At 45.5% G+C, this 24,664-nt stretch overlaps 1 protein-coding gene across 1 annotated transcript in view; it reads left to right on the forward strand.

The window, feature by feature from the left end:
• Positions 1 to 4,439: 4,439 nt before the first annotated feature.
• Positions 4,440 to 24,664, forward strand: part of EARS2 (glutamyl-tRNA synthetase 2, mitochondrial) — a 54,879-nt gene continuing 34,654 nt past the window's right edge. The window contains exons 1-4 of the mRNA XM_078664787.1: positions 4,440 to 4,652; positions 15,528 to 15,683; positions 19,537 to 19,726; positions 23,655 to 24,127. Coding sequence (XP_078520913.1) covers positions 4,517 to 4,652; positions 15,528 to 15,683; positions 19,537 to 19,726; positions 23,655 to 24,127 — 955 coding nt within the window. The 5' untranslated portion in view covers positions 4,440 to 4,516. The remainder of the gene's footprint in view (positions 4,653 to 15,527; positions 15,684 to 19,536; positions 19,727 to 23,654; positions 24,128 to 24,664) is intronic.

Raw genomic sequence — 24,664 nt, forward strand, 5'->3', positions numbered from 1 at the left:
ACTTACCACACCCGTCTTGTCGCCTTCTTGTCCTGATGGTGTGCAAGGGAAGCACTTCATGATTTGTGCATCGGGAGTGACACACATGTCAGGCACAAAGACATTACACAGCAGGGCATTGACAAATACGATTGAACCACAAGTTTGGGTGGATTTCACTTTCTGTGTTCCATAGGCCCTACTCGCATGCATGGCGACCCTTGTGGTCTGTGTATCAGAGCCTTAAATGTTCCCTAGCCTTTACATTCTGGTATATTTAGTCCTTTTTTTAAATGGGTTATCTAAGACTACAAGTTCCAGAATACAAATAAAAAACTGCACTGGTTGAACTATTCATGCATCATAAAATGTAAGAAGAATGTATGTGCCATGTGAGTGGGGAACAGTGAGCACCTCCGGGTATTAGTGCGCCTAACAAATCCAAATGTCATTTAATTTCATTTCAGCAGTTTCACCAATTAGGTATGGAGGGCAAGTGGTGAAGCCCCTGCTTCCAATGAGTTGTCCCGTATGTTTATTTCATAACATTCTACCAACTTGACTTATTCACGGAATCTAGGCTTGCAGAAAAATAATATTTTTACTTTAACTACATAATCTCTTTGGGACAGATTGTATCACAGATCACATAACAGTTTGCGACAACTTTCTAAAACAGATTTTTAGACGAATTGCGTGAAAGACTGCTTACAAACTGTGTGACAACGTCATGATAAACAGCAAGACACTTGAAGCTCCATATGCACGTGTACCAATGTGGGGAGCAGAGGGTGTGACAATTGTCCTGTTGGAGGAGCAATGTCCCATGCATGGGCAAGCCCAGTTTGTGTATGTTGCTCTGTTACAAAACAAAAACAAAAAAATAAGCTCAATATACTTGAAAAAGGGCCTAATTTAGAGTTTGAGGGACGGGTTACTCTGTCACATATGTGAAGTGGGACCTGTCTGCCGAACCGTAAATCACACCGAAAGTCAGTAACATAAGTGTCCCGCAGAGTTGAGTGCTACGCATGTGCAAAGCACTTCAGAGCCCCACCCGAGGTTGCAAACATGTTTTAGATGCCCAAACAATGCAATGCAATACAAATCTGACTTTCCTTTTAGATGACAGCTTACATCTAAAAAGTCAACCAGGTTTAAGCATAGAATACTGAGGAACACATAATTGGATATGTGTTACTGAATGTAAAGATTGACATATCCCTGACAGTACCTCATTCTGTCAAACATCCACAGGCAACTGGCCTCAGAAGGGCATAGATGTCTATAAACAGAGACCCCAGGCCTTTGGGTTAGGTTAGAGAAACCTGCTTGTTCATGGCACTGATTGCATGGAAAACGTGCCCTAACAAGGTGAGGTGGTGCAGCCTAGGAAGGAAAGAAGAAGAAGAATTTGTACTTGTAAAGCGCACTTATACCCCAACTGGGGTGTCCTGGCGCTGTACGCATACCGCTGTGGAACCCTTCCTGGCTTTTCCCTGTGAAATACCCACTCCTGGGCACCTCCAAGGTGAAGCCAGGCATCCCAGCGCTGTTGGGGCCGTTGTGGAGATTAAGCAAGCTATTGCCCAGAGTTGCAGTGTGGGACCCATGATTAGAATAGGCACCGAGGCGAGAATGATCAGGTCCGAGGAAATTGAGCCCAAAACCCGCTGAGGAGGGAATTGAACCCTGGTACCGGGCCAGACCTCTGCATCGGGGTCTGCTGCTCTAACCATTGAGCCACACTTCTCCACAGGCTTGGTATACTGAGTAAGAAGCTGCATCTAGTTACTTTGGAGGTCTACTGTTTGTGAAATACAACAAACTGGATCAGCTGAGCGAAAGACCACAATCTGAGGGAGAGACTTTGCCTGCTGAATCTGGCCAAAGGTATCTCTACTGTAGACTTGCGAAAGGCAGAGCTTTCTTCAGCTCCGCATAATGGGAAACACCTTTTCAGAATACACATCCAAGTTAGCGACTGAGGGATCTCTGATTGTACTGGTGCCCTTTTAATCCGAAGCCATGGCAATCCTGCAAAGAAACAGTTCTGACTTATCACTCGCACGCTGTAAGGTTCAGCAGCTGGCCTTCAAACCATAAATAAGCCCTACTCTAACATTTTTGATTGTTTATCCTCTGTTTTCCTTTTCTCTCACCCAGTTTCCCCTTCTTCCTCTATTATTCACATATTGATTGTCCCTGCAGATGATGCAGTGAATGCATCATGTTTCTGTGAAGATAGTTTGGGCAAGGCAGGGCCGGAGTATGGGTGACACCTAGGAAGATTCTGACAGGCTGGCATACTGTGAAGACTAAATGGCTGATGGCTCCTTCCCATGTGTGTTCTTTTTACACCCTTACATTCATGTCTATGGAACAACACATTCTACTGACACTGAAGTGCACACCTGTTCCTGGTATATGTCCTACATATAGTGCCTCTTAATTACCTGTTTCTGTCAGTCGTGGCTCCTCTCTGTTGCCAATAATGGGAGAATGGAGAACTTTGAAGGAAGAGTTCCTGTGAGTTGACTGGCAGATGCCTGGGCACAAATAATAAGTACTGTCCATCTCATTGTGCATCTGCTGTTCTCTTTCGTTGGATTTGAATAAATACATTTATGTCTTTGTTACAAACAAAACATACATCATTGCAAGATGTACTAGATAAATAGTGATTTCGTTTCGGCGCATGCATGCAGTGATAGAAACACTAAGGCGCATAAACTGAGAAAGATGGCTAGCTGAGGCACAAGGACTTAATAATCATTGACAAAGTCAATAGATCTCATCTATGCAAGAGCTATTGTTTTTTCTAATGTATTTTAGCTATGTTGTACAGCAATGTGACTGCTGTTTATCATGGCCAAATGTTAGTTAAATGGTGTAGAGTAGAGTAGAGCGGTGCAGAGGACAGTGGTGTAAAGGAGAGTGGAATAGAGGAGAGTACTGTAGAATGGAGTGGCGTGGAGTGGAGTGGAGTGGCGTAGAGTGAAGTGGCAAGGAGCAGAGTGCCTTAGAGTATTGTGTCATAGAGTAGAGTGGAGCAGAGTGGCGTAGAGTGGAGTGGCAAGGACTAAAGTGGCTTAGAGTAGAGTGTCGTAGAGTGGAGTAGTATAAAGTGGAGTGGTATAAAGTGGAGTGGCACAGAGTGCTCTGGAGTAGAATGGCAAAGAATGCTGTAGCTTGGAGTAGAGTTGCATGAAGTAGTATTGCTTAGAGTATAGTTGCATAGAGGAAAGCTGTAGTATTGATAGTTGTTCAGAAAATCAGATTTACACAAAGCAACACTGACAAAAGGTGTGAACTTGATTTATTAAGGTGGCTCATTAGGGTGGTTCTCTTGACACTATGGACCGCAAATCTTTGTTGAATAAGTGAAGAATAATTTAAATAATGGGGTTATGTTACTATGAAAAGAAATTAAACCTTTAATGAAATAAACTTCAGAAAAGAGGTGTATTGAAAAAGAGCCAGGTGAATTGCTATTGTAGCAACATCAAAGAATCCCAAAATTGTATGCCGTCCAAATATTCACAAAGATAAACAGACATCTCCGATCTGAACGATGGCATTAGGCCGAACTACAATCTTTGTTCCAATTACTTTATCCTTGGGTTAATGTTTAAAGAAACTTTTGAAACCTAATCTTTGCGAAAAGACACCACTGATCTACTGTTACATTATTTACCTGCAACATAATCAGTATTTATATGAATATACCTCAACCCTTGGGAATATTGTAGGTAGAATCATATTAGGAGGAAGTGTATCACAAATGTTTGTTAAGGTTATTGAATTTAATCATTTTGCCTAATTATTTTAATTTTTACAGTCAATGCTATTTACAAACTACTGACGTGGCAATGTGAATCAATGTGCACCTACATAGTCCAACATTTCCATGTTAAATCTAGAAAGGATATACAATCTGCAGGCTAAAATCTGAAAACAACCACACCATGGAGGTTTAGTGACCTAATGGTTGGAAAGTGGAAATGTTCAAAAATTGAAGCCTATCTGATGAATCAATGAAAAAATACCTTAGGAAAGTAAGGGGATTGCCTGATTTCAACTTGAAAGATTAGGTGTTTAAAAGAACAGATTCCCAGGAAGCAAATTTAGTATCCCTCATAAACCTTGCCCATGGGTATGATCAGACATAAAGGCAACTCTGATAACTACTCCCAGGAAGGAACAGAACAGTACTATCAATGCCTACGAGTGCTGCCGGGGAACAGATCAATAACAGCTGGCTGACACTCCACTGAGAGGAGTGTGACTTGACTTCTTCCTACAGCCTGCTGGCGTTTATAACGGTGAAGTTAGCGCTCTAGTTCTTTGCTCGTCCTCTAAGCTTGTATAATATAGCGCGCGAACTGCTGGTGCTTTAAGAGGGCGGAGACATTTGCCTCGCTTATTCCTGATTGGCCAGTTGCCCTCCATTCCCGGAAGTCGCCATCTCTCGCATGTCTGCAGGGCAGGTTGTGGGTGATCCGAGCTGGCTCGCTTGCTAGGAAAGTCCGCGGCTATGGGGCCTCTGTCTAACGACCTTCCTCGGTTGTTGAGAGCGGTCGTATGTAGAGGCCATGTGATCCGGGGGTATGCAGCGGGGCCAGTGGCCGCCAAAAACGCTGTGAGAGTACGCTTCGCTCCCAGCCCCACAGGTATGGTGCATAGCTGCCAAGGTTTCAGATTGCTATGTGTGACATTTTCTTAATTTCAGTATAATTAGGAGTGACATTTCAACAACTATGAGTGACACTTTCTTGCGAGCAAAATCTAGCAATGAAGGCACGAGAAATATATACATTTCAGAAATTACTCCCATTGGAGCAACAAGGAACTCTAAAACGAGTCACATCATAATCCACAAGCTGTAGTACTGAGCAGTGCGCCCTGGTCCTGCATGCCACCCACTACCTGCCAAACCCTGCTGGTGGCACCATCACCCCACTCACAGTTTGTCACACAGAGATACACTACAGGCTCTGCTGACTCAGTGATGCTTGGTGCACTGAGAAGTTACGTTGGCAAGCACCAGTGGGTCTCACAATCACCTGACCAAGGTGCGAGCAACTACTAACACAGCTTACAGTCAGTGAGAAGACAGACTGCTATGTGATGTACAGTCAGTTCTCAGCTGTAACAGGGCAGACAAGTGGCAGCTCATAAGAAAACCATGGCTGTGGCACAATTATAAAAAAAAATTACTATCAGGGGTATTGCCAAGCAGTCCTGCGCACATGAACAAAAACAAGAAAAATAAAGATGTGCAGTTAAATTCGGCACAAAGCTGAAACTTGTACTCCATGAAAACTTCTCAGAAAAAGAGCTGCTCAACGAGTCCCTATATCGTCTCTGCTACACTTTATGAGACCACTTGCAATTCTAGCATAACCTGATGTGAATACAGAGCCTGCAAGCTGCACAGATGAACAGACTCTGAGGGCCCTACATAAATTGTTTTCAGAAGTATAATGTGAAATTCTCTTCAACCGACTGGTTCTCCTTTGACTTCATGAAGGGAAGGTATGAAAGATTTTTCAAATGGGGGTGGGGTCGCACACTACTCACACACCGGCGGTGTCGCCCCTAAGGACTCTGGTCAATGTAGTAAAGTGTTCGCGATGCATCATCTTTCGATCTTCTGCTATCTTCGCTGTCTTCGCCATCCCTGGACACGTGTTTCGGGTATTACCCCTCATCAGCAGGGATAGGCCGTGTACTGGGGTTGCCGATGGCTGCCAATATCTGCCAGGTATAGTACCACTCAGGCGCGTAGGTGCGGGATCCCAGGCTCGTCAGCCCGCTGCTCAAGGGAGCTTTAAAGTTACAAATGGGGGTGGGGAGGCACACTAGTCACACACCGGCGGTGTCGCCCCTAAGGACTCTGGTCAATGTAGTAAAGTGTTCGCGATGCATCATCTTTCGATCTTCTGCTATCTTCGCTGTCTTCGCCATCCCTGGACACGTGTTTCGGGGTATTACCCCTCATCAGCAGGGATAGGCCGTGTACTGGGGTTGCCGATGGCTGCCAATATCTGCCAATATCTGCCAGGTATAGTACCACTCAGGCGCGTAGGTGCGGGATCCCAGGCTCGTCAGCCCGCTGCTCAAGGGAGCTTTAAAGTTACAAATGGGGGTGGGGTCGCACACTACTCACACACCGGCGGTGTCGCCCCTAAGGACTCTGGTCAATGTAGTAAAGTGTTCGCACTGGCACTGCCGAGTAGCCAGTATCAGACTGGCATGATTACAATTATGCGTGACAATGCATTTTAGTGCGGTAATGCGGAACACCACACTGAAATGCGTTAGTGTCACACACGATGCGTGATACTTGACAGGCATGATGGTGGGCGTTTACTGGAGCGGGGCAAAGACTGGGAGAGGAGGGCAGTTAATGGGGATAGTGGCATAGCCGGGGGTGTGGGAGAGGAGTGTTGGAAGGTACTGGTACCCCATCTGTAAAAAACCTGCCCCTTGTTCCCTAGTACCGGGGATAGCCAGCAAAAACAGACACTGCACTCTCAGCCTAGAAAAACTGTTGTTGTTCCTTTTTACATTCCACCTTTTCCTTACTCTTGCATGCCCTAACACTATTTGCTTTTACCAGGATGGTGTGTTTCTGTAGTTGTTTCTTGCACCACATTACTCCTGTTGTGGGCAGGGTGAAAATAGTTGACTCTGTAGCTGTATGAGTTTGGGGTGTGAGTGGACAGTTCAGGTTGAGCATCATCTGAACTTCTCATTTTGCCTGCCACTGGGTCATAAAAGTGTTCGGAATATATTCCCATCCAAAATCCAATCCTTAGCCGCTTTGCAGAGCGAACTGAATAATGGTCACATTTACCAGTTGGGATTGTGATTATATGCAAATGTGTGCGAAGGAGGTACAGTGCTAAAGCAACAAAAAGAAAATGCAGTGCTTATATGTGGGTGTGTTGTGTGTGGCTATGTTGAAGTAAAGGGGATATTAGAAGGTACATGCAGGAGAGAGAAACAAGTGCTGAAAAGGAAAGAGAAGAGACGTGGGGTAAGCAGACTGTGTTTCAGAAACATACGAGGAGGAAAAAGAGTGTGTTTAACAGAGAGGCGGCAGAAGAGAGTGTTGTGAAGAGTGGTTGAGACACTCCGAATACCACTGCCCCTTTCTCAAACTAGTAATGCTTAATTCACAGTCTGCTTAAAAAGTTTAAATTGCCATGTGTGTGTATATGTGTGTGTATATATATATATATATATATATCACACATGTTTACAGTCTTGATGATCGTCCAAACAATCATATCTAGAGGCGCCACTGATGGGGTGCTTAGGTTTGGGGAGGCTTTGCTGCAGCTAAAACAACCTGCAGGAACAAAACGTCTGAAGCTGTACCACGAACATCAGGAGAACGTTTCAAAAACAAAATAAAGGTAGCATTAGTGCCAGGTCTTGTCCTGGTGGGCTTTGGATTTCTTTGGAGGCCCATAGGAATGAATGGGAAGTTATTCTCAATTTGCGATTCGCAATTTGCTAATCGCAAATTGAGAATAATTTCACGGGTGCAGGGGTGTCCAAAGGACACCCTGTTGCACCCCTGACATATGCATGGGTGCACATGTGGCGCTCATACATGCCCTAAGGGCATGTATGTGCATCACATGGCACTTTGAAAAATGCAAAAATGTGCATTTTTCATGGAATTCGCACCTTACCACTAACTAGAAGTTGGTGGTAATTTGCGACTCCTTAAAGACATTTTGCAATTTTTTTTGCTTCATACATTGCATTTAAGGAATCGCAAAATTTGCGATTCCTTAAATGCAATTGCAAAATAAGGAATCTCAAATTGTGCGATTCCTTGTTTTGCACCAGATTTTGCTTCATACGTACCATTTAGCAAATTCGCGTTCGCAAAGGCCGAAATTCTGTGAATTTCGGCCTTTGCGAATTTGCTTGATACATATGACCCAGATATCCGTAGGAGACTTCGAAAAGCAGATTTTCAGGACAATTCACCCCAAACAAATCTTAGGCAAAAGTAAATTAAATTTGGGAAAGTGTGCAAACTACTCAAAGTGTAAAGTTTTGACACAGTCACCCAAGTTTGTGGCCGAACGTAGAAACGGAGCCCATTGGCATTGTCGTTTATGCTGCAAACATTTGCGAAAAATGTGATTGTCAGTCATCTGCCAAGCAGGTCCTTTCCTTTGGCACTATTGGTGCTTTCTAGGACATTTCCTCTGTGTGAGAGTCTTAGCGCTTTGCATTTCTAGCTTTGTAGAGACACAGTGGCACATTTACCAATCTTTCATGCAACGCAAGACTGCAAAAAAAGTTGCTGTGTTGCGTGAAAGGGAGAGGGCAGACATGCTTTGTCATATTTACAAAGATATGGCGCATTTTTGCTCTCTCCTTATGCTGTAGCACTGTGTGCTGCCTGGCCCCAACACAGACACCCTTGCACGCAAGTGCAAGTGTGCCTTCGTTAGAGGCAAGATTATTCTTGTGCAGGAACGGTACCCTTCCTGCACAAAAACAAACCCTACCGGCTTTGTCATCTTTCTATGTTTGCTGCAAAATGCCACAGCACATGTGTAAAGAAGAAATAACGAAAAGAAATAAAGATATTTCTCCTCATTACTCCACACTTGGGAAAGCATAGCATTTTGACACATTCCCAGGTTTTACAAGTCTTTGTAAATTTGGGAATACTGCAACATCCATGGGTGGATTCATGGGAATGTCCATGTTCCACCCATGGAAGGCCTTCCAAATTTAAATGTAACTTACCACAAGCAGCTGCCTTGCGTTACATTTCTTTACAAGGCCTCTCAAATTTCATTTGTTACAGTGCTGCAATAACTAGACTGAATTAGTGTTTATGTAAAGAGCGAACCCTAAGAATTAATGATTAGAATGCTATTCTAAGGCAAATAAATTGACTCCGGTCTTTCAAAAGGCACTAGTCTTATCCACAGACAGAATGCTTGAAACGATATTGTTTCATAAAAGGGTGACCAATGCGAGACTTCAGCGTTTTGTTACAAAATCGCATTAAACAAGAACTTGGACACATTTTAACATTCATCACCCAAAGGACCCCCATCAGAATTTAAATTCATGATAAGCAGTCGGTGATAAATGAACACCTTCTTCTTTTGTTTTCTTTATCTCAGGATTACTATTTTTGCTTTTGCCCAGAATCATAGCATAATTGTCTGTAGTAATCATGCATGCGATATGTGTTCCATTTGAAACTTTTGCGGTGCACTTGCCAACATGTTTATTGCCAGCATTCTTCGCTTCTTCAGTAACTCATATTTTCACAATTTCCCTACTGATCTTTCTGAAACCCACATAATGCACATTAAACTCCTAAACTATTTGCTCATAAACTTCTGAACAATGCTTCTTGTGCCTTGTTTGCTTTCTCTCAGACCAGTCAAAGCCTCTTTCCTTGCTACATGCTTGCCTCTGTGTGTGCATCAACAACAGGGTGATGGATGTAATGCTTGAATTAATCTCGGCCACTGGCAGTCGCTCGGGCTCACGTCCCAATCCATCATTTTTTGCCCATCATCCCACCTCAGTTTGGCCCCAGCCATATGCAAATCAGCCTTGACCTTGCTCCTCACAGGAACAGTCCAGCCCCAATTACCAAGCTAGGTCCTCCCTGAGCTGAAATACAAGCAACCTAGGATCGGTTTTACCGACATAAGGGCTTATCAGCCAGGCGTTGCTTGATTCCAGTGGCACACTGAGGACGGGACCCACGACTGGGCATACCCATCGCACTTAGGACAGCAACTGCAGCAACAAACTGAGGTGGTATGGTGGGCGAAAAACAATGGATTAGGATGTAGCCTCAAGCGATTGCCAGTGACTGAGATTAATTCAAGCATTCCATCCATCATCTTATTTTTTTGCATTGATGCCTCTGTGTGTTGACAAACATCAAACAGACTTTTTTTGAACCCGAACCTAATGAGATAGAACATTTCTGGGGTTGGCTGCCCTCAGAAAATTGTGCTCGGTGCCCTTTGGCCATTCACTGGAAACAGTCACTGGAAACGCGCATTTAACAACTAAGTTATGGTTTCTGTTTAAATGCAGAATACATTATAATTCACCAGTTCTAGTTACCAATGCATACAGTACACACCTTACATAGCAATTTGTCATTGGTACAGAAACAAACGAAACGGCTATCAAGAGAACAACATGGTGGATGGCGCAAGTTGTGTGTATATGTATGTGTGTGTGTGTGTATGTATGTGTGTATATGTACGTGTATGTTTTTGTGTGTGTGTGTGTGTGTGTGTGTGTGTGTGTATATATATATATATATATCTATCCAACGACAGTTGACCTGCTAATGGAGAGGCCCACAAAGGAGAATTGTTGCCAAAAATGTAATGGAGGTTGTTGCATGAGACACGAAAAGCTGTCCTCACATAAAAAGTCCAAAGTAAAGCCCGACGTGTTTCATGCTTCCTAGCACTTCTTCATGGGCTTGTGGCTTCCTCTGCCAGCGTGCTCCCAATCATCGGCGGTGCCAGAGTGAGGCGCCTGCCAGCCTGTAAATAATTCAAAGAAACACCCCTTCCACGTAAATGAAGAGAATGGCACTCCATCAGTAGATTTTCACAAAACTTGAGTTTATTCGCTGAGGTTATCTACGCGTTTCGGCATAAGCCTTGGTAACGATAGTGGTGCCATTTTTAAAAATTTCAATTAAACCTTCTTCAAACCAATCATTGGTAAACAAAACCACATATATATATATAGAAGTGTATGTATGTGTGTGTGTGTGTGTGTGTGTGTGTGTGTATATATATATATCAAAACCAAAGAGAGTTGTCCCCTAGAAAGAAACCTCACACTGGTAGTATCCTTTTGCGTTTATTGCATGTAAGCTACAGCCAAGTTGATGTAACATCACCACCATCCTTTTTCGGCCGACGCGTTTCGTGCTTCCAAAGCACTTTTTCACAGGCTGGAACAGAGGGCATTGCGCCGAGCAGAGAAGCACCTGTTTTCTGTCCTGAAACCCGCCCTTGTGGGCGTGCACAGCCGCGCTGTATCCTGGTTTCTGTAGTGCTTTTCAGTGTTACTACAGTGAGTTGCTCGACGAGGTCTCCATGAAAGTTCAATTGTTACCCCAGTGGGTTAGGAAATGTCATATTCAAACTTCGCTGCACATTGAACCTTACAGCACGCACCACCAGTCCCCTTGTTGCTGTATGCAGGCTCGCGTTCAGCAAGGGTCCGCTTCTATGCGGCGGGGCTTCCTTCCCGGCAGGACTGGCCGGAACAATTTCAAAACCAAAGAGAGTTGTCCCCTCGAAAGAACTGTAGCTTACATGCAATAAACGCAAAAGGATACTACCAGTGTGAGGTTTCTTTCGAGGGGACAACTCTCTTTGGTTTTGAAATTGTTCCGGCCAGTCCTGCAGCGAAGTTTGAATATGACATTTCCTAACCCACTGGGGTAACAATTGAACTTTCATGGAGACCTCGTCGAGCAACTCACTGTAGTAACACTGAAAAGCACTACAGAAACCAGGATACAGTGCGGCTGTGCACGCCCACAAGGGCGGGTTTCAGGACAGAAAACAGGTGCTTCTCTGCTCGGCGCAATGCCCTCTGTTCCAGCCTGTGAAAAAGTGCTTTGGAAGCACGAAACGCGTCGGCCGAAAAAGGATGGTGGTGATGTTACATCAACTTGGCTGTAGCTTACATGCAATAAACGCAAAAGGATACTACCAGTGTGAGGTTTCTTTCGAGGGGACAACTCTCTTTGGTTTTGAAATTGTTCCGGCCAGTCCTGCCGGGAAGGAAGCCCCACCGCATAGAAGCGGACCCTTGCTGAACGCGAGCCTGCATACAGCAACAAGGGGACTGGTGGTGCGTGCTGTAAGGTTCAATGTGCAGCGAAGTTTGAATATGACATTTCCTAACCCACTGGGGTAACAATTGAACTTTCATGGAGACCTCGTCGAGCAACTCACTGTAGTAACACTGAAAAGCACTACAGAAACCAGGATACAGCGCGGCTGTGCACGCCCACAAGGGCGGGTTTCAGGACAGAAAACAGGTGCTTCTCTGCTCGGCGCAATGCCCTCTGTTCCAGCCTGTGAAAAAGTGCTTTGGAAGCACGAAACGCGTCGGCCGAAAAAGGATGGTGGTGATGTTGCATCAACTTGGCTGTAGCTTACATGCAATAAACGCAAAAGGATACTACCAGTGTGAGGTTTCTTTCGAGGGGACAACTCTCTTTGGTTTTGAAATTGTTCCGGCCAGTCCTGCCGGGAAGGAAGCCCCGCCGCATAGAAGCGGACCCTTGCTGAACGCGAGCCTGCATACAGCAACAAGGGGACTGGTGGTGCGTGCTGTAAGGGTCAATGTGCAGCGAAGTTTGAATATGACATTTCCTAACCCACTGGGGTAACAATTGAACTTTCATGGAGACCTCGTCGAGCAACTCACTGTAGTAACACTGAAAAGCACTACAGAAACCAGGATACAGCGCGGCTGTGCACGCCCACAAGGGCGGGTTTCAGGACAGAAAACAGGTGCTTCTTTGCTCGGCGCAATGCCCTCTGTTCCAGCCTGTGAAAAAGTGCTTTGGAAGCACGAAACGCGTCGGCCGAAAAAGGATGGTGGTGATGTTACATCAACTTGGCTGTAGCTTACATGCAATAAACGCAAAAGGATACTACCAGTGTGAGGTTTCTTTCGAGGGGACAACTCTCTTTGGTTTTGAAATTGTTCCGGCCAGTCCTGCCGGGAAGGAAGCCCCGCCGCATAGAAGCGGACCCTTGCTGAACGCGAGCCTGCATACAGCAGCAAGGGGACTGGTCGTGCGTGCTGTAAGGTTCAATGTGCAGCGAAGTTTGAATATGACAAGACCTCGTCGAGCAACTCACTGTAGTAACACTGAAAAGCACTACAGAAACCAGGATACAGCGCGGCTGTGCACGCCCACAAGGGCGGGTTTCAGGACAGAAAACAGGTGCTTCTCTGCTCGGCGCAATGCCCTCTGTTCCAGCCTGTGAAAAAGTGCTTTGGAAGCACGAAACGCGTCGGCCGAAAAAGGATGGTGGTGATGTTACATCAACTTGGCTGTAGCTTACATGCAATAAACGCAAAAGGATACTACCAGTGTGAGGTTTCTTTCGAGGGGACAACTCTCTTTGGTTTTGAAATTGTTCCGGCCAGTCCTGCCGGGAAGGAAGCCCCGCCGCATAGAAGCGGACCCTTGCTGAACGCGAGCCTGCATACAGCAACAAGGGGACTGGTGGTGCGTGCTGTAAGGTTCAATGTGCAGCGACGTTTGAATATGACATTTCCTAACCCACTGGGGTAACAATTGAACTTTCATGGAGACCTCGTTGAGCAACTCACTGTAGTAACACTGAAAAGCACTACAGAAACCAGGATACAGCGCGGCTGTGCACGCCCACAAGGGCGGGTTTCGGGACAGAAAACAGGTGCTTCTCTGCTCGGCGCAATGCCCTCTGTTCCAGCCTGTGAAAAAGTGCTTTGGAAGCACGAAACGCGTCGGCCGAAAAAGGATGGTGGTGATGTTACATCAACTTGGCTGTAGCTTACATGCAATAAACGCAAAAGGATACTACCAGTGTGAGGTTTCTTTCGAGGGGACAACTCTCTTTGGTTTTGAAATTGTTCCGGCCAGTCCTGCCGGGAAGGAAGCCCCGCCGCATAGAAGCGGACCCTTGCTGAACGCGAGCCTGCATACAGCAACAAGGGGACTGGTGGTGCGTGCTGTAAGGTTCAATGTGCAGCGAAGTTTGAATATGACATTTCCTAACCCACTGGGGTAACAATTGAACTTTCATGGAGACCTCGTCGAGCAACTCACTGTAGTAACACTGAAAAGCACTACAGAAACCAGGATACAGCGCGGCTGTGCACGCCCACAAGGGCGGGTTTCAGGACAGAAAACAGGTGCTTCTCTGCTCGGCGCAATGCCCTCTGTTCCAGCCTGTGAAAAAGTGCTTTGGAAGCACGAAACGCGTCGGCCGAAAAAGGATGGTGGTGATGTTACATCAACTTGGCTGTAGCTTACATGCAATAAACGCAAAAGGATACTACCAGTGTGAGGTTTCTTTCGAGGGGACAACTCTCTTTGGTTTTGAAATTGTTCCGGCCAGTCCTGCCGGGAAGGAAGCCCGCCGCATAGAAGCGGACCCTTGCTGAACGCGAGCCTGCATACAGCAACAAGGGGACTGGTGGTGCGTGCTGTAAGGTTCAATGTGCAGCGAAGTTTGAATATGACATTTCCTAACCCACTGGGGTAACAATTGAACTTTCATGGAGACCTCGTCGAGCAACTCACTGTAGTAACACTGAAAAGCACTACAGAAACCAGGATACAGCGCGGCTGTGCACGCCCACAAGGGTGGGTTTCAGGACAGAAAACAGGTGCTTCTCTGCTCGGCGCAATGCCCTCTGTTCCAGCCTGTGAAAAAGTGCTTTGGAAGCACGAAACGCGTCGGCCGAAAAAGGATGGTGGTGATGTTACATCAACTTGGCTGTAGCTTACATGCAATAAACGCAAAAGGATACTACCAGTGTGAGGTTTCTTTCGAGGGGACAACTCTCTTTGGTTTTGAAATTGTTCCGGCCAGTCCTGCCGGGAAGGAAGCCCCGCCGCATAGAAGCGGACCCTTGCTGAACGCGAGCCTGCATACAGCAACAAGGGGACTGGTGGTGCGTGCTGTAAAGTTCAATGTGCAGCGAAGTTTGAATATGACATTTCCTAACCCACTGGGGTAACAATTGAACTTTCATGGAGACCTCGTCGAGCAACTCACTGTAGTAACACTGAAAAGCACTACAGAAACTAGGATACAGCGCGGCTGTGCACGCCCACAAGGGCGGGTTTCAGGACAGAAAACAGGTGCTTCTCTGCTCGGCGCAATGCCCTCTGTTCCAGCCTGTGAAAAAGTGCTTTGGAAGCACGAAACGCGTCGGCCGAAAAAGGATGGTGGTGATGTTACATCAACTTGGCTGTAGCTTACATGCAATAAACGCAAAAGGATACTACCAGTGTGAGGTTTCTTTCGAGGGGACAACTCTCTTTGGTTTTGAAAATATATATATATATATATATATATATATATATATATATATATATATATTTATTTATTGGTAACCATGGAAACCAAACAGCCGAAATCATAAGAACCCCAACATGGCAATATAGGAACATATTACACATGAGCACCCATTATGTCTTTTTTTAATTACATATTTATTTTTGGGTAGGGTGGCTTGAAAAAGCAATTTTCCTGAAAATGAAGCTAACAGTGGGCACTGATTGCAATTAAAATGTTACAGTTTACCTTCATCAATAAATTATTGGCAAAACAGTGGGCAATATTGCTGGCCACTGGATTTTTACAATTCTGTGGCTGCATCCTTTACCACATAATTTTGGTTTTACAACTTTTGACACATATTTGCAGGGATCTTGAACATGGCATGCAGCTAATAATCTCCATTTGTGGTCTGTTTTTTTTAAGGCTTCCTCCATTTAGGTGGTCTTCGTACAGCTCTCTACAATTACATTTTTGCCCAACAGCAGAGGGGGAGCTTTATCCTTCGCCTGGAAGACACAGACCAAAGCCGCCTGGTGCCCGGAGCTGCAGAGGCCATCGAAGATATGCTGGAATGGGCAGGTACTCTAGCATTTTGCAACAAAAGCTCAGTGGTTGTCTCACCAATTTTTCTTTTTTTCATTTAAAACCAGCAACATTCCAAAACAGGTTTAGTTTGTATGATCCACAAATTAAATGGCAATACATAAAATAAAATAAATCCAGTTTCCACCACTCAGCATCCCCAACAATTTCGATGATTGCATGTCCCTTTGTTAGATTATTTCTTGCAGGGTTGAGAGCTATTTTGAGAACGCACGTCAAAATTCTACCCAGTCTCTACAGTTTGGGCTGCTCCTGATGTGCTCCACCCTTTCATGCACCACCTGTGATGCTCTTATGCCTAAATCCTTGCTATTGACACTGTTTTGTGAAAGGTCTCTACAATTAATTCAGAATACATATCGCTACAGCTAAGAGAGCTCAAACAGTGCAATATTGCAGAATCACCAGTGATAGATCTATTGGCCCAGCAGTGACCCTTTTATCAGAGGCAAATAGGAACTGGAATGTAATATTCCAAGGTGCTTGTTTTAATCTCAAGATTGAACCCCTAAATAAGGGAATGATTTGTTGAAGAGCCTATTATAATTTAACACAGCTCTCCTTTAAAGTAAATACACACTATAACAAGCATTTACAATGCAACGGTCTCGCCTTTGCAAAAGTTAGAGCTATTGTCATTGTAAATGACACATTTTTTATTAATGTGTTGGTTTTAAAAACATATAAATAAATGGCATTGTCATTTACAATGGCAATAGCTGAGCATTGATGTGCGCGTGTTCACACTGCTCACTTCTCACTAATGGAGAAGTTACGGCATGAGGTCATGCCAGTTGAGCGTTGTAGGGGAAGGGGAATCCTTTACAGAAAGTCATTTTCTCTCTGGATTTCCCTTCTCTTTTTGAAACTAAGGAGCAGCAACATTGTCTTCGTGTCACCAGGACTTAAGTCAAAGCTTTTCCACTATTATATGCAGGGCACAAGTCCCAAAAAAAGAAGTGGGGGGACGCTGTCACCAAAGGTGATGTCACAACCGGAAGTGACGTCACGAAAGGTGGCTTGCACCATCGGGCTCATTTCCTCCCCTCGCTCACCCCTTAGATGCGATTGCATCTGAGAAGCCAGCGCGTGAGAAGCGTGCTGTGAGCTCCGATCTCGTCCCTTAGAAGCCAAAGAGTGAAGTCCAGCTGTTTGGCAGGGGGGTACGGCGTCCACCTGGTAAAATAAGTGGGGGGACGCCGGAGGTATCAGAGCGCTTTACATAGATGTGGATAGTTACATTAATTGCATCATTTACTACAAGAAAACAATAAACACAAACAAGTTACAAGGAAAAAAGAGGGAGGTGGGAAGGGAAATTGAGCCCGTAGCTGGAAATCACTTAAAGTCAGGCATACCGTCAGTGAAGAAAGGTAAAACATTAAGGGTCCCTTTAAAGACAATGTCAACAAACCCTTACTACGGTCAGAGTCATGGAAATTACAGCATCCGGGCCGGTTTTGCTCTCCGTGCTGGAGTACCATGGTTGCGGAGAGTGCCAGAGGAAGGGGGGCGAATGGATGTCTCGCCCAGACCAACCGTGTCGAAAAGGAGTAGGCGTCCCGATGTGGGGGGGTGGGGGGGATCGTGGAGAGGCGAAAACCGGCTGGCAAGCCATAATGCGGTGAGAATCTGGAACTCACTTCCTCCTTCGCTCCGTGCCATCACCTCCATCCAGATCTTCAAAGCGGACCTCAAATCTCTTATTCCAAAGACACTTTCGGAACTAATTCCCCCCTTCTCAGACCTCGCCAGGAAGTTCTTTAGTCATTGTAAACGTGTCACATATATTTATATTTTTATTTGTACATCCTGTGCTTTCTGCGTTTGATTTTGTGTTCCGTTTTGCCTGAGTTGTTTTGATTCTATGGCCTGCTATTTTTCGCCAGGAAGTTCTTTTATTCATTGTAAAATTTGTCATTTATATTCATATTTTTGCTTGTACGGTCTGTGCTTGCTGTGCCTGAGATTGTGTGCCTTATGCTTACGTCGCTTTGATTCTATGGCCTGCTATTTTTATTTGTTCCATTCCTGTAACAGTTCTCTCAAGTATCATAACTGGTTCTATTGTACAGTGCTCAGACACCTTCGGGTAAAGTCCGCGCTTTTTAAGAATGCATTAAATAAATAAAATAAATAAATGACGAAGACCAACTGCATGCAGCACATTTTAGCATTAGAATCAGGCCACCAAGATGGAGGACTCCGGGATCAGTCCCATATACCTTTAGTATAACATGGAGGATCATTTGAACCCCAATCACAAATCGGGAAGGAAGCCAGTCTCTGGGCACCAGACTCGACAGGGGGGCAGTCACGGGGAATAGAGGGTGGAAGGCAGGAACTTGTTGCTCTCTCCCGGCTCCTCGAAGAGTCACTCTGGGATACAAGGTGCTCACCAGCCGCCCCGTCCAGGGAAAGCAACTCGGGCACCAGAGCAGCAGCCGCGGGAGGTGCAGAAAGAGGAAGTTGCTGCGGGTCACCAAGTAACCGTAGCCATGCCCAGAAGGTAGGTGGCGGTCGTGGTGAAAAAGTATGGTATTAATGCACCGTTCGCTTTTGAATCTGAAATGAAAGAACCACTGTGTTTTGCCTTTGACCATGTAAGTTAGCCATGTGAGGAAGCACCAGGACTCTAACGTGACTTTGCACCCCTTACCCCTTGCAATCTGTTATAAATCAGGTACGCTGAATCACCACTAATTCCTTAAATGTAGTTGTATTCATCCGAGTAATCCAACACACAGCCAGCAACTGATCTCCTTTATTTAACACTAGCCGCCCGTCCCGACCTTGTCCGGGTGCAACAGGCTTCCCCGACCCCCGCCCGCCCCGACATTGTGCAGCAGCCCGCCCGGCCTGCCCCGACCCCCGCCTGCCCCGACATGGGTCCCCTTACCTGAGCCGCCGCTCCTCCCGCCTGTCTGCTGCTCGCACCGCCGCTGGCCTGTCCGCTGCTCCTGACGCCACCGCTCCTCCCCACGCCATGTCCGCTGCTCCTCGTCGCACTCCTGGACGCCGCTCCTCCCCGCGCTCCTGACGTGAGCACGCACTTCGCGGCCGGCGCTACTTCGGAGGGACTACTTTTTTTCTTACTTCACATTTTTTAAATAAAGTTTTTTTAATTTATATAGCCTATAACCATCTACACTCCCTGAAAATTCCAACAGTGTATCGGGTGTGTGGATTGGCGCTGTGGTTCCAGAGTTTACCCGCCTCAAAGGCTGAAAGTTCTTCCTTTATTATAGTAGTATAGATAGAACATGTAGCTCTCGTAATAGCACTTATACAAGAACTTTTCCCCAGCATGTCATTGGCTACCAAAACCCCAAGCTCGTCACTACGCAATACTACTTGAGGACATTTTTTTAAAGGACTCAACAGTAGACATGAAATAAAACAGTGTATTAAGAGCATGTCCAATTAACTATTGTAAATTAAGAACATTTGTTTTTCCTCCTTTTGTTTTATACAGCATATTTTGAGGATATTTTAAAGTGCATACATGTGGCCACTGAATGGCAGAATTGTCAATAGAGATTTTCAGTAGCTCTCTATCTGGTGTTTGTTTATGTAATGGTAAATTAATTTATGCAAAGTTGCTTGTAGGACTAGTTGTGTGATTCTTTAATCTGTTCCTGAGTTTTTGGTCAGTAGTACACTTGATGACTTCTAGTCATTATGACCCAGACTTGGAATGTGAAAAGTGAAACTAGAGTTTCCAAAACAATGCTTTTGTCTAAAAAATAAGGACTTGTGTTGTATTCATGGTGGCTGGTACCATGAAGCTTGCTGTATTTATGAGTGCACTGAATGTTTCTTTCTGTAGGAATCCCACCAGATGAAAGCCCTCGCCAAGGTGGCCCTTCTGGACCATACCAGCAGTCGCACCGCCTTGAGCTGTACCAGGAGGCAGCTAACACACTGTTGAACAGCGGACATGCTTATCATTGCTTCTGCACCCCTCAGCGCCTGGAACTGCTGAAACGAGAAGCCCTCCGGAACAGACAGACCCCACGGTACAGAGGATCAGGGTGTTGTAAGTGTGGTAGCAAAGACATGACTGATGCTTGTTTATTGTCTATCTTTAATAATATACAGTACCTAAATTATAGTTTTGTGCTCATACCACATGTTAACCTTTTCAATTCAACATTCCATATGTTCACCAATATTCTCAAGGAACCTCACATCTTTTGTCCATTGCCTTGAATAGATGATCTTATTACTAAAAAAAAAAACATCAACTACGGAAGGAACAGTGCAGTCTTCAAAACCCATCCAACTCCTATTCCCTCCCCCTCTCCTGGAGACTCCAGTCTTATAATACCTTTCACCTGGCTAAGTTTTTCGTACTCATTTATTTGTGTTTTTCTTAAGGAGTCACTTTGGCTAGTTCTCATTCTTGACGCAAGGAATATGAAACCTAATTGAAGAGACATAATGCCCACAGCCTGGGTCGGCGTGAGCCTTCACGTCCCATGTCGTCCAGCTGAGGTTGCCACCCTGGCAAGAAAGTATCCTTTTCCTTTGTTGTATGCTTGGAAATTCTCTTCATTGCCATTATTACCCACAGTTTGGTTATCCAGTTATAGGCTGCTGAGACCGTCACTTGTTTAAAAAACGTGCAGTTACCATATTGGCACACGCCAGCAATTGAAACATCAATTTCCATCCCCTCCCAGTCAGTGCCTTCCTCGATCTTGATCCCAAGCCCAAGGCTGTCCTTGATGGACCTCTGTTATTGGGTAGCCCGTGGTGGTGTTTATCTCTGCCAGCTCTTCTATTCAATAGACTTGCATCCGGACGCAGTCCCACCTGATATATATGGCACCTCCCACTCTCCTGCATCCTCTCAAGCATTCACTCACGTCCAGGGAACATCTGATCTGATGTACCTTGTCTGACACCATGTATCCTCCTATTTGTAGGAAGCTGGCTCTGTATATGGTATGCCACTAGGTGGTTATACTGTGGACAGAGTCTAGGGGTTCCCCACACCTGATGCCAGGACCTTGGATTCAACCAACACAAAGAAAGACTCGACAAGGAAGATTGGTGGCACAAGATCAGAGGATCAACTACCGACTTGAGACCAACCCTGCCAGCCGGCCTGTTGCTCCCGCTCCTCATGGAGAACCCAAATCATCCTGCCACTGTGCAGACTCCCAAGAAAACCCAGATTGCTGCCATTGCTTTGCAAATCGCTAGAGAACTCTCTTGGAGTACAGGAGCTACTCCCCTACTGCTGCAGGCACCAAAGAAGCCAGATGTGGTTCACCACTGTGCCGCTTACCGGGATTACTGACGCAGCTGCCCAGGAAGAGGTCACCGTGTTCCCACAGGTCAGATCTGTGTTCCCTCCAAGTGTGGGGATGCCAGGACTGACAGAAGCCGCAAAGTACCAATACCTTGGGTACCGGACCCCTTGCAGCAACCAAGGTTTGTTGTGTCCAGCCTGGATGCCAACACCAAAGAAGATAGACCTGTACGTTGCAGGACTTCAAGGACAGTGAGTCCCACATCGAGAGTGACTCAGCTGTCCTGTTTGCTCCTTTTCTCCAGAACCAAGAAAAAGAGTTAGCCTTTGACCTCTGACTCTTCAATGTACCTCTGCACCCACACCCTGAGTCTGAGGGAGGTAACGGCGCCAAGACCCTAAAAGGCTGAGCCCAGACTGGACTTCCAGTCACCGCCTACAGCCTCTTTGTGCAGGCCCCCCCATACTGCGAGTGTCTCCCACAGCACTAACCCGATGCGTAAAAGCACCGCTGCACCCGAGCCCCACAGCCTGAGGAGAAGTGGGCCAATAATGTCCATACGTGTCCACTGAAGTGAACGGGGCACCCGATGCTGAAACACACCTCTTCACCCGCTCGCCCCAGTGCCACCTGAGGTGACCAGTTGATGTTGTCTTGGACCGTGCCCAATACTCACCTTAAGACCAGGAGAAGGGTCCCGTGAGGAGAGACAAGAGCGCAAATGCAGTATATGTTTATCCTTAATAGGATAACATTACCGTTCCAGAAATTGCACTTTGGGAACTTTTGAAACCTATAAAAATTCATATCTTGAAAAGTACTTACCTGAATCATTTGATCTTGGTATCTAAATTCATCTAAAAGTCTGTTATTTTTATGCATCGATGTTGGATTTCTTTAATGAACGTGTTTCTCATTTACTGCCCTGTTGTGTACAATAAATGCTTAGGACTACCCACTGAAAAGCCTAACTGCATTCCCCACTGCAGCAAAGGAGAGCATTCAGGTTATCATTTGTGCCTCTGTAACCAATTAGGGTTTGCCTGGACTCTTCACACAGTGTACCTCATTTTGGTCCACTATATAAAAAGCCAGCCTCCTACACCATCCGAGTGGCACTCTCCATCAGGGGAACTTGCCTCTGTTTTGGTTTCCTGTCTGCAGGTGCATTACTGCTGTTTTTGCTGTGGCCACGCGTTGCCTACTTCTCTGCTCCGGTCCTCTCGGTAGTGTGGTACCGGTGCTCCTCTGTCTATCGGCGACATCTTGCCTATCCCTCTATTCACCCCTAGTTTCTTTTTCCTGATGTCCGGTGCTGTTCCAGTTGGTCCTCGGTGCACTTGTTTCTACGGTCTTCCCCCAAATTCATTACTCTTGATGTCAGCGGTAGTTCCACTGCAAAGACTTTCTTTTTACATCTTAGATGACTCTGTGGCTTCGAGCACTGAAGGCATGATTTTGTCATAGTCGGTGCTCAGTCCAGGCCTTCTAAAATAAAAACTTGTTCCAGTATTATTGGCTTAGGTACTGAGAATCAAATAATTGTATTGTTTATGATGTTGAGTTCAAATTCTTTTCACTTGGTCCTGACCTGTGGGAGGACACTGTAAGCAATTTATGTATCACACCTAAAAGATGCATAGTTAGTATTTCTAATAAAGAGCCTGTATCTTAGGCAGTGGGCTGGGAATGGAGGCACCCTTTGCCCCTGGGCATGTATTTATTGTTCCTATAAACACTGCATATGGCTCACGTCGTACAGCACAGGAGGAGTGGATGGCTTAGAGCCTTGGTGCAGGGTTACCAATCCTCATTATTCCGGGTGACAGTGTCTTTCTCACGTTAGAAGTCCTAGTACATTTGAACCCCTGTGGATCAGAAGCAGATACAGTGAGGTAATTCTGTGTGGCCAGAGTTCAGCGACAGGTGTCCAATCATCACACTAGGTAGCTTGGTAAGTCAGCAGTCAAATCAGAAGAGCTGAATGATTACCAAGACTGACCTTCCCCTTTATCTTCTCACTTCTGCACAGTCTTAAATGTGACCACTTTTTGCTGTAATAACTGTTTTCTCATGGCTCTACTGTGTCCCCGATTTGCAACCCAACACCTGTAGTAACATAATTTTACCCCTTCACTGCTTGGCTCCAAAGACTGTAATGCACACGCTTCTAACCTTGTGCTATGCCCCATCCTCTCTATTATGCAGGCTGCTATACAACCTAAGTGTTGACTGTCTATTTCCCTGCATTAGTCCACATGTTACAATGTGTTTGATAGTGCTAACCTTAACACCCATCATTTGCCTAATAAACTTTAAGGATTGTAATGTAAACCTACAATTGAGAACCAGACGCCTGTGCTAACCTTCTTCTTAAGACAGGTCACTCCTGTTTACACTGTAATGTGACCTTTTTAATTGTCGTCTGTCGCATCATGGTTACCATTGTGTGCCAAATCTAGATGTTTCCTGCCAGTGCTCTGCTTCCAATGTTTCGATTTTTGTTGCATTACTTCTCATTTCGGTAGCATACACTGATGTGGCCATTGTGTGTTAACCCTTGTTTAGTTTCTCTGCTGCAGGCTAGGATATAATCATTGATTGTCATTTCCTATATTTCACGTTATGTCTCTGCTTTGTTTGAGACTATGTTGTTGCTAACCTCCTCCTTTGCTCTTTTTCACAGGTATGACAACCGATGCAGACACCTGACGCCTTCACAGGTGCAGGAGAAGTTAGCCCAGGGATTGCCTTATGCCACCCGCTTCCGGCTGGAGGAGGGTGTTGAGCCCTTCCAGGATCTTGTCTGTGGCTGGACTAAGCATGAAGTGGCTGTCGTGGAGGGTGATCCTGTCATTCTAAAGGGAGATGGTTTTCCCACCTATCATTTGGCAAATGTGGTGGATGACCATGCCATGGGCATTAGCCACGTCTTGCGTGGGGCAGAGTGGTTGGTTTCCACCTCAAAGCATCTTCTCCTGTACAAGGCGTTCGACTGGCGGCCTCCTGAGTATGCCCACCTTCCACTGCTACTAAACAAAGACGGCAGCAAACTCTCTAAACGACAGGGGGACATTTTCTTGGAACACTTTGTCAAAAGTGGTTACCTGCCTGAAGCATTAATTGATATAATCACGAACTCTGGTTCTGGTTTCACAGGTACTAGAAGAACTTAGAGGTGCACAAGAAAAGGGTCGACCAGTGACAGTGGTCGGCTGTGCTGGGGGCCCCCATGTTTGTTTTATTGTATTTATTGAAATAGGCATTTTTGTACAGTGCCATTCTCTTTTTGCGTCTCAACACTTCACATACCAACAATAACAGCATTGTGCAACAACTCGGTTATTGGCAACTAGTTTGCCGCATTGTAGAAAAGCTTTGTTCAATTACTACGATTTTATAGTGTTTATTTCATGCATTCAACAATTGTTCCAATCCTGAATTTCCTTTGGTAAATCATTCTAGAGCCCCAAGACCAGGAACATACTTGCTTTTGGAAAGGTCTGTTGATAGTTTAGTGTTCCACCTAAGGCTGCATGGTTTCATTGGCACAGCATTTTATTTTCTGTAGCTTGACCACAGTGCCTTTTGTTCTGCACAAAGAGCATACAGAGCACCATGGTGGAGTAGAATTCATGCAGTGCATTCTCTTCCACATAATATTGCCCCTCCATTCTTTTCAGAAAATCATCTTAG

The sequence above is a fragment of the Lissotriton helveticus genome, chromosome 10, assembly GCF_964261635.1.
Source record: "Lissotriton helveticus chromosome 10, aLisHel1.1, whole genome shotgun sequence".
Lineage (NCBI taxonomy): Eukaryota > Metazoa > Chordata > Amphibia > Caudata > Salamandridae > Lissotriton > Lissotriton helveticus.